This window comes from Pelobates fuscus, chromosome 13 (assembly GCF_036172605.1).
Source record: "Pelobates fuscus isolate aPelFus1 chromosome 13, aPelFus1.pri, whole genome shotgun sequence".
Lineage (NCBI taxonomy): Eukaryota > Metazoa > Chordata > Amphibia > Anura > Pelobatidae > Pelobates > Pelobates fuscus.
This window is the reverse complement of record NC_086329.1, coordinates 96,255,748-96,266,323: the sequence shown is the minus strand read 5'-3', so window position 1 is coordinate 96,266,323 and position 10,576 is coordinate 96,255,748. Positions and strand designations below refer to the sequence as shown.

The 10,576-nt window shown below is 39.4% G+C and overlaps 1 protein-coding gene across 4 annotated transcripts in view; it reads right to left on the bottom strand.

Annotated features, from left to right (window-relative positions):
- The window catches only part of IGSF9 (immunoglobulin superfamily member 9), a 134,707-nt gene continuing 124,131 nt past the window's right edge, over positions 1 to 10,576 (bottom strand). For 3 of the 4 annotated variants that reach the window (XM_063439848.1, XM_063439850.1, XM_063439849.1), the window contains exons 20-21: positions 3,298 to 3,440; positions 1 to 2,195 (exon numbers count right to left, since the gene is read on the bottom strand). In XM_063439848.1, the coding sequence (XP_063295918.1) occupies positions 1,975 to 2,195; positions 3,298 to 3,440 (364 nt within the window). In that variant the 3' untranslated portion in view covers positions 1 to 1,974. Of the gene's footprint in view, positions 2,196 to 3,297; positions 3,441 to 10,576 lie in introns of those variants that run through there. The other variant, XM_063439851.1, reaches the window with a different exon arrangement.

The following is a 10,576-nucleotide window of genomic DNA, read 5'->3' as shown; positions in this document are numbered from 1 at the left end:
AAAAAAAAATGTACTGGTGCTGCGTAATGGTTATTTAAAGCATCAACATAATCACAGCCCATTGTAGTGGTTATGGTGTAAGGAGCACCCTGCCCTCGTTTCCTGGTAATTGGGCAAAACGTTTTGCAACAATTTGCACTCTTATCCTGGTCACGGTCAGGCACTGAGGGTCCTCCTGTGGCCAATGACAACATCTGGCAACTGCAGAGGTCGAATTTCAATCCCACCGGCTATTCATTGGCTGACAGTGTCAGCTGACCGCTTTCAGCCTACTATTGCAATTCTGTGCATACAAATATGCACAGAATTGAAGTAAGCTATTTTATTTTGGGACAAATAAGAAATATCGGCCACCTGTTCAGTTGTAGACATTGTTTTATTGTATTAGAAGATATCTATTTTGGTGCATTTTATGGCGAATAAGATATGGCATTTTACAATGTATCTATTTTAAGCAGCATCTATTTTTCTTTAAATGTGATGTCATCCACTAAAACAGCCAAAAACATTTTGGGATAAATGTGCGTGTTATAAATTTTTTTAAAAAGTGCACATTCCACACACAAAACACCAAGGAAGAAGAGCGAGAAGATCTATGGGATTCTCTGTAGATATTCTCGTACAATACGATGGCATCAGCATTTAGTCCTTGAGAATATATGTTCCCATCAGTTGTTGCAAGTGAAGGTGGAAACTACGCTCATTGCCACATTTTAACCAAAATCCCTACTTTGTCTCATGTTTATGCAGCCGAATTAGCTTTTCATAGAGATTATATGTTATCAAATACTCTAAAATGACACAGCTGTATTAAAGGGACACTATAGGCACCCAGAACACTTCATCTCATTGAAGTGGTCTGGGTGCAGTGTCCCTGTCCTCTTAACCCTGCAATCTCAAACATGTTAACACTGCCTCTAGTGATTGTCTTACAGACAGCCACTAGAAGCACTTACTGCAGTATCACAGAGTTTGACTCGTGAAATCACTCTGGGCAGCCTTTAATTTGCTCAAAACAGTACTTTCTGCGTCATTATTTAAATGGAAGGTTTTTATCCAACACATTTTTTCCTTAAACGTTGAAATTAAAAACATGATGAGAGCTCCGTTTTTTATGGGCCACAATTCCTAAATAGTAAATGATTATATACAAAATAACACACAGATATTAAAAACATAGGTAAAGCATACGAGATGTACCTCTAATATACGTTACTGCAGCAGGAAGGCTTGGACTGTTGGCCAGTAATCACCAATCCAGTCATCAAAGCTCACCATGGGTCCAGATTTGGTTAGTATACCTAAATCCTGGGCAGTTGGTGTACATTGAATACTGCGTTGGGAACCACTAACAAAGAAAAGAGAGAGTGATATCTGCAAGGAGAGACACAGGGGTTTTTCTATGTTCAAATTGACTGCTTGGTGGCTTTATCAGGGAAACAAATAAAAAAAAAAAACTCACACAAATAAGAAAAAAATCAACGTTCCCCTCTGCTGTAAAATGGACCATTCCTGGAGGGATAAAAGTAAAAGATAGAGCAGATCCATAACTTTTACATAAAATTCTCTTTTCTAAATGTGTGCTTTTGTAAAAGAACACCTTACGTTTACGCATTAGTGTCCTTTAACGTATACCAGCTGGATCTTTTAAAACTTAGTTCTCTGGCCTTTTTATTGCAGAGACCTATATAGGAAGAGAAATTAGTGATACTTCTCCAAAATGGAGGTAAAATGATCTGGGTACGGCTAGAAACCTGTCTGATTGTGCACAAAGACATATGGGGACTGACTGCGCCATGTTCGGGAGCTGTAAGTAAGCATTTGATTGGCTGATCTGGAAACCCTGATGTATAGTTAGCAGGTCCCTTGTAAACCTGATACCCAGTAAAGTGGGTAAAATCCACCTGGCAATGCCTGCCCAGTTACAGTGTCCCTTCTGGTCTTGTAGTGCGCAACTGCGCATCAGGAAGGACGTCATAACAGTGTCGCTTGCTCATAACATTCTGAATAGTTTTTGCTTCTTCTGTGTCCTTTCATTGCCGCTCGCCGGCGTCTCTGGTACTCTAAAAATTCTTCCTTCAGAGCGGCGCAACGCTCCTCCGGGCTAGACAGCACCTGCGTGTGGTGGGAATCCAGGGCGTCCGTTGACCCCGATCCAGCCGGGGAAGAGTCTGCCTCTAAAGGAAGCTTTGCACCTATGGATAAAAATAAGTTGCAGTAAGAGAGGATGGGCTTCAGTAACAGAGATATTCAATAGACTCAGAATTTGCGTGAATTAATTACAACACCAATATTCAGACTAAAATTTTGAATTAAAAACACAAAAAAACAAACATACTTTGGAAAAATTCTCCATCTTCGCTATAGTCCCAGCTCAATTCAGCCTAAATGTTGTCATTTGGATTTAATTTGTTAAAACCCAGAGATTAGTGAATAACTGAAAGTCTGTTATATTTACAAATGAAAACTGCTTCTGTAAGAAGCGGAAATGGCAATTGGATCTCAAAGGAACACTCCAAACCTCTAAACCAGTGTCCTCTCTCTCTTTCTTTTATTTTGAGATAAATCTGCACTTTTATAAGGCACATTCGTTGCACCCACTTGGCTGTGAATCTTCTTTACTTGCTTTGAGCACTTGCTAAAAGTGATTCAAAGCTTCTCACTGAGAAACACTGTATACAATGGTCTCTGCTAGAAGCATTGCAAAAGCTGTGTACCATTTACCATGTACGTCTTCCTTCCAATATTACTTTATAACATGGACCGGAGATTATCACTAGCGGTGGACAGTAATCTGTTTCCCCTAAATTAAAGGAAACCCGCTCTCTTTTACAGTAAAGGGGGCCTTACAACACTCCAGTACTATTAATAAAACAAATGTTTTATAACAAAGCCTGTTCCGATAAGCCAGGGCACAGTTTGCAAGTCACCTACAAGATGTGATAAATACTGGAGATGGAGATATATTCCGATGTATCATTAAATTGGAAAAAACATGTAATAAAAAACAAACATAGTGTATGTTATTCCATGCCTGGGAATCTGGCGCATAGTTTGATGTATGAGATTAGCCAGCTACAGCTCTCTATGACTGTTAATCCCAAAGTTCGTATCGATCAGGTTAAGCCATGGTTCGCAGTCTGGATCATTTTGGGGTCTATGTCTTTAGCTCAGACCCATCTATCTGGCTTGAGATCCTATGTCACAGCTCGACATATGTTTATCTTGTAAACTGTACTCCCCTTCCCAACATGGAACACAGAATTTCATGTTCATCAGGTGATCTAGACCACTTACTTTGCCTTTCCACCTCTTCAGAGGCAATTGTGGAGATTGGTCGTCCACCATTACTGCTGCGGTATATCTGTAGGGCGTCCATCAGGTCAGCTTCTAGGGTAAACTCTGAGTCCCACTCGTAATTTTCATCCACGGATGTATTCCTTCTTGGGCAAAGCAAATAGAGTTTACATGTGGTGTCAAAATATTAGTGGGTACGGCTTACGGAATATACATTGAATAGATTTTTATTTACATTTTGATGCAAATTCAAAAATGTGCATTATGCGATTTAAAATAAATATTGTCATATCTGTAATTTCATTAAACCTCTTCTTTTTGTGACATGGATAGATGTGGGAATCTTTCAGAATATATATGAACCTTCTTCAGGCTGGGAGAAAGGGGTCTGAACCACCCAAAAAAGACGGACTATCTACAACCGTTTTTTGTGTTTGATCTGGTACTGATGCTGGCTTAAGATCTAGGTAAACATTTAATAGACATTGAGTTCAGTTAGCACAGGGATTTTCAAAATGTAGAATCAATTAACCCTTCATGATGGATTTGCAGTCTATAGTGTCATACATATCCAAATTCAAAATGGAATGTCCCACTTGTTGCAGGAGATCATGGTTGTATAGCAAAAGTACTACTAAATCATGTAGGACATTCCATGCCGATATAACGTCTTCAGTGGTCAGATCCAGGCTGCAATACTGCTATAACAACACATGTTGGAACTGTGTACAGTGATCTACATACAGTAAATACACATAATATAAAGATCAGGGGTAGGCAACCTTTTAGTAGTACAGTGCCAAAATAAAATATTTTAGTCCCTTGGCGTGCCGGTCCTATATTGTAAGTGAGCTATGTATATTGCCATATTCTGCTTGTGTTATTTATAGTTTCTGCAGTTGCTTTATAGCATCTTTGTGTGTATGTGGGCTGCTACATTGTATATAATCATGAGTAGTTTGTGGCAGGGGCATACCTAGAGCATGTGGAACCCGGGGCGAGTCTGGGTTTTGCACCCCCACCCCCAAAATGGAAAAAAAAAACACCTACTAAATTTTTAAAATGTGTTCAACTTTGTAAACTTTTTAAAACCCCTGCCCCCTTCTACAAAATCCCTGCACCCCCTCACACACAGTTACAGGCAGACAGTCATACACACAGTTACAGGCAGAGAGTTACACACACACACACACACAGTCAGTTACAAGCAGTAACACACAGCCACGCACACTGTTACAGGAGGACAGTCACATATACAGTCACACACAAGGTCACAGGCAGACAGTCACATGCACACTGTTACAGTCACACAGTTATAGGCAGACAGTTACACACACAGTCAGTTACAGGCAGTCACGCACACAGTTACATGCAGACAGTCACACACACACAGTCACACACACAGTCACAGACAGACAGTCACACACAATTACAGGCAGAATCACACAGTCACAGTCAGACAGGTAAACACACACAGCTATAGGCATGCAGTCACACACACATGCAGACAGTTATACACACACACACACAGTTACAGGCAGAGAGTTACACACACAGCTACAGGCAGACAGTTACACACAAACACACTTTTACAGGCAGACAGTTACATACACATACACACACAGTTACAGGCAGACAGTTACAGACACATACACTCTTACTTACAGATAGTGTGGGCTGGAGGAGTGGATTCAGTGAAGTCCTTCCCTGGAGCCTGTTAGGTGGAGGAGCAGGGATTTCTTCTTGCTGCACCTCCATGTGCAGTAGTAACAGTAGCGGGTGAGGGCTGTGTTAAGTCCCGCCCCTGCTCTCGGATTGGTCCCGCCCCAAATGTCAGTAGCCCCTCCCCCTTCCATGCGGCCAGTTTAGCTGGTATTTGCTGGTCTCTGCGTGTGAGCTGTGCGGCACCCCAGCTGTTATGGGGCGCAGTTTACACATCCCCCTTTAGCCCTCAGACCAGGGTCATAGCACCAGGGGCGGAACTGATTGGCTCTAGCAGCCTTGAGGGCCATGCATCACCATAGGTGGCCTACCCCTGATGTAGACAACAGATATTCACTGATCTCTTATGTAAATAAATTAAAACTGCTCAATTTTCCCCTGATTTCATGAAGCAACTATAAAGGAACACGCCAATCACCATAAACACTAGAGCAGGAAGTAACACTAATAGAAGTTCCTGCTGAGAGAAAAGCCTGGCTCTTCGGCCTTGGTAGTGGAGGCGGGTAGCAATGCACGGTGGCCTACTATGTAAGACTACTTACAATGGTCGGACACCAAGGCACACCCAGCACCATTACTATTACAGTGCTTGGAGTGTTACTTTAACGTTGCATTAATGGGACACTATAGTCACCAGAACAACTTTAGCTTAACCCCTTAATGCCGTCACGGCGTTCTATGCCGTCCCAGCTTTAAAGGGCTTTAAAGCCATTGCGGCGGCATAGAACGCCGTAACAGCTTAAGCCCCCAGGAGGTGAGATGTACTCACCTCCACCGCGATCCTCTTCTGGAGGGCTGCCTGACAGCCCAGGCAGCTCTCCCCTGGCAAATGAGGCCCCCGGGGGCCATGTGATCGCTCTCAAAGAGCGATCACATGGCCCCCTATAGCTGGCTGTGGATCTGCCAGCAGGGGGACTGTCTAAAATATCAGTCCCCCTGCTGGTGGGAAGTGTAAAAAAAAATGATTAAACATGTGTAAAATTAAATTAAATTATATGTAACGTCATACAAAGTTTATTTTAATATTAGTATATATATTAATATTAAAATACACTTAGAATGACGTTACATATATATATATATATATATATATAATATGTATATATATATATATATATATAAGATATATACACAATTATATAAATATATATATGTATAATTACAATAAATAAATAAAATAAATAAAATATTGAAACAAAATTTTATATTATATATTCATATGTAATTTCATTTAACTGTATTTTGTTATATATATATATATATATATATATATGTAACAAAATACACTTAGAATGACATTCTATATATATATATATATATATATATATATATATATATATATATAAAATACAAGTAACCGCAAATATATATATATAATAAATAAATACATATAATTACGTAAAAGATTACATTAGTATACACGTAGAATTTAAATACCTATAAATGCATATACCGTATGTACTCGAGTATAAGCCGACCCGAATATAAGCCGAGGCCCCTAATTTTACCCCAAAAAACTGGGAAAACTTATTGACTCGAGTATAAGACTAGGGTGGGAAATGCAGCAGCTACTGGTAAATTTCTAAATAAAATTAGATCCTAAAAAAATTATATTAATTGAATATTTATTTACAGTGTGTGTATGAATGCAGCGTGTGTGTATGAGTGCAGCGCGTGTGTATGAATGCAGCGTGTGTATAAGTGCAGTGTGTGTATGTATGAATGCAGTGTGTGTATGAGTGCAGTGTGTGTATGAGTGCAGTGTGTGTGTGAATGCAGTGTGTGTGTATGAATGCAGTGTGTGTGTATGAGTGCAGTGTGTGTGTATGAGTGCAGTGTGTGTATGAATGTATGAGTGCAGTGTGTGTGTGTATGTGTGTGAGTATGAATGCAGTGTGTGTGTGTGTGGGCAATTTTTTTTTATTATTATTTTAATATTTTTTTATGATTAATTTTTATTATTATTTTTTTTTTTTTTATTATTTGAATATGTATTTTTTATTAGTAATATTTATTAATTTTATTTTTTTTCGTCCCCCCTCCCTGCTTTATACATAGCAGGGAGGGGGGCTCCTTCCCTGGTGGTCTAGTGGTATTGGTAGTTCAGTGGGGGGAGGAGGGGGCTGTCAGAGAGTTTACTTACCTCTCCTGCAGCTCCTGTCAGCTCTCTCCTCCTCTGCGCTGGTCTGTTCAGCACCTCTATCAGCTCACACTCTCGCGAGACTTACAGTGGGAGCTGACCGAGGTGCTGAACGGACGGCGCGGAGGAGGAGAGAGCTGACAGGAGCTGCAGGAGAGGTAAGTAAACTCTCTGACAGCCCCCACAGCCCCAGTCTGTATTATTGCCAATGTAAATTGCCAATGTAAATTGCCATAATACAGACTATTGACTCGAGTATAAGCCGAGTTGGGGTTTTTCAGCACAAAAAATGTGCTGAAAAACTCTGCTTATACTCGAGTATATACGGTATATTAAAATTCTACGTGTATATTTAACCCCTTAAGGACACATGACATGTGTGACATGTCATGATTCCCTTTTATTCCAGAAGTTTGGTCCTTAAGGGGTTAAATAATCTTTTAACATAATTATGTGATTTTATTAATTAAAATTTGATTGACATGCCTGACAACACAGGGAGAAAGTGCAGAGAATTTAATTCGCAAGCACTATATTTGACCCTGTAACTCTCCAAGACACCATAAAACCTGTACATAGGGGGTACTGTTTTACTTGGGAAACTTCGCTGAACTGAAATATTAGTGTTTCAAACTGGTAAATTGTATTACAACGATGATATTTTAAGTAAAAGTGAAGTTTTTTGCATTTTTTTACAAACTAATGGCACTTTTATGGACTATATTATTGTTGTAATATGTTTTACTTTTTTTAAAAACACTAATATTTGTGTTTAGTGAAGTCTCCCGAGAATAACAGTACCCCCCATGTACAGGTTTTATGGTGTTTTGGAGAGTCACATATAAGGCTTGCATTTCATTTTTTTGACATTGAAATTTGCCAGATTGATTATGTTGCCTTTGAGAGCGTATGGTAGCCCAGGAATGAGAATTACCCCTATGATGGCATACCATTTGCAAAAGTAGACAACTCGAAGTATTGCAAGTGGGGTATGTCCAGTCTTTCTTAGTAGCCACTTAGTCACAAACACTGGCCAAATATTAGTTTTTTGCTTTTTTCACACAAAAACAAATATGAACACTAACTTTGGCCAGTGTTTGTGACTAAGTGGCTACTAAAAAAGACTAAACATACCCCACTTTCAATACCTTGGCTTGTCTGCTTTTTCAAATGGTATGCCATTATGGGGGTAATTCTCATTCCTGGGCTACCACACCGTCTCAAAGGTAACATTACTAATCTGCCTAATTTCTATTTAAAAATGGAACGTTCTATAATTGACCCTGTAACTTTCCAAAACACCATAAAACCTGTTAATGGGGGATACTGTTGTACTCGTGAGACATCGCTGATTACAAATATGTGCATTTTTGTGCAGTAAAAACGAACAGTATTATGACATTTACAGCAAAAATGTGAGGCGGAACTACAAATTAAAAAAAAAAAAATTCTCAGTTTTTTTTATTTTATTAATAATAAATTATGTTTCATATATAAATATTTGATATGAAATGAAAGCCCCTTTTCTCCTGAACAAAATTCTATATAATAAGGGTGGGAGCAATTAATATGAAAGAGGTAAATTACGGTTGAACAGACATATAGCGCAAATTCCAATTCCTATCGGAAAGCATTGGATTAGCTTAAAATGGGCAATTGTGATGATGTCACCAAGGGGGCGGGGCCAGCACCGGCAGACCTAAGCGGCACTGGAAATAAAGTGAGTTTTAAACTTTTATAACGGAGCTAAGGGGGGGGCAAGCCACCTAAATGGTGGGTTAACACTATAGGGTTTGGAATACATGTTTGTGTTCCTTTAATCAGGCGTTATGAAGTCAGGGGAAGGTTGAGCAGTTTTAAATGTGGAGATATACAACATGAATTTATGGAATACGATAAGAGTTATAAGCTCAGTTATGTGGAAATCTTTGTTAGAAGTGTAGTCCTAAACAGTTTTGCAGTGAGTGATGGATCACGTGGTTTCAGAACATTTAGTTATTAAAGTAGCTTTCATAAATATAGTTATATAACCAAGAACCTTATGGTGGGGAAAAATAGTGATTGAAAACCCCTGAAGTATGTGGATAGTCAATACATTGTTAAACATAGATCTGCACACCAGACAAGCCATAAGACTTGCTTTTCCCACAGAAATCTCAGATTTGCAGTGATGTTACTACTGCAAAGGATTCTGGGTGGTGGGTATAGGCAAATTGTTTCAACAAAGAATCACATTTTTGAACTAATTTGCATATGCCCACCCAGAATCCCTTGCATTAGTAACATCACTGCAACAATGCGTTGAATATATATATAAATATAAAACAGTTGCATATTCAAATGTATATTTGACAAGTCTATAATATGTCTGAGGGGTTTAATCACTAAATACTGATTTGCTGTGAACTGAAACTCGAAATGGCAAAAGGTAGGGAAAAATAGTTTATTTGAAAAAAATATCTCCATCTGACCTATATTCACTGCTTGCCAGTATTACCTTACAGTTCATTTTTTTTCAATTCATTAAAATGTAGTATTTAGTGAATAAACCCCTAAGTCATTTCTCTAGGCTTGCGGTTTCTGCATCAATAGGAAAGCCATGTGTAGCAGTCATACTGCCTGCATATCCCGCAAACCTGCATCACAACGTCCTACCTGCATGACATCACATGCACCAATATTAGCCCTGGGGAGAGGTTTCCTTCTCTGAAGTTTAACGAGAAGAAAGTATAACTCAAAGGCTTGAGTTAGGAGCATTCTACACTAGAAAAGCAGATCTCCAGCTGTTGCAGGACTACAACTCTCATGATGCTTTGCCAAATGAATTACAATTTTAGTTCTGGACACAATACTGTATTGTAACAAACTAGTTATCAAACATTTTCTGTAACATCTCTTTGCACTGCTCAATCTTTAAAGAAACAACCCAAGCATCGTAACTACTACAGCTTACTGTAGTAGTTATGGTGCCAGCAGTGCCCTAGTGAGCCCTACTGTAAGTAATCCAATAATTTTAGAAGAGTTCGCCTTTTTACTTGGGGTCTGCCGGGTCCTCTCCCTGCCTCCACTTCTTCCAACAGAGAGCTAGAAGCTCTCTGTCTGAACTAGGCCCAGAGGAGCAGTGTTTAGCTCATGGGCTGAGAGCGATCAGCTGACACTCAGGCAATGAGCTAGCTCAGCACTGCAGGGTTTTGCTCATAAGAGCTCACAGTGCTTCTGGCTCTCTGTTGGAAGTAGTGGAGGCGGGGAGCAGCAAATGGCGAGCCCCAGGTAAGAAATCAAACCCAAACCAGTTTGACTACTTACATTGGGTAGCACCAAGGCCCTTCTGGCACCATAGTGTTCCTTTCACGTTGGGGACACTATATTTTGTTCTGTATTGTATACCTCCTTCACTAGATTAAAAAGTAATATGTA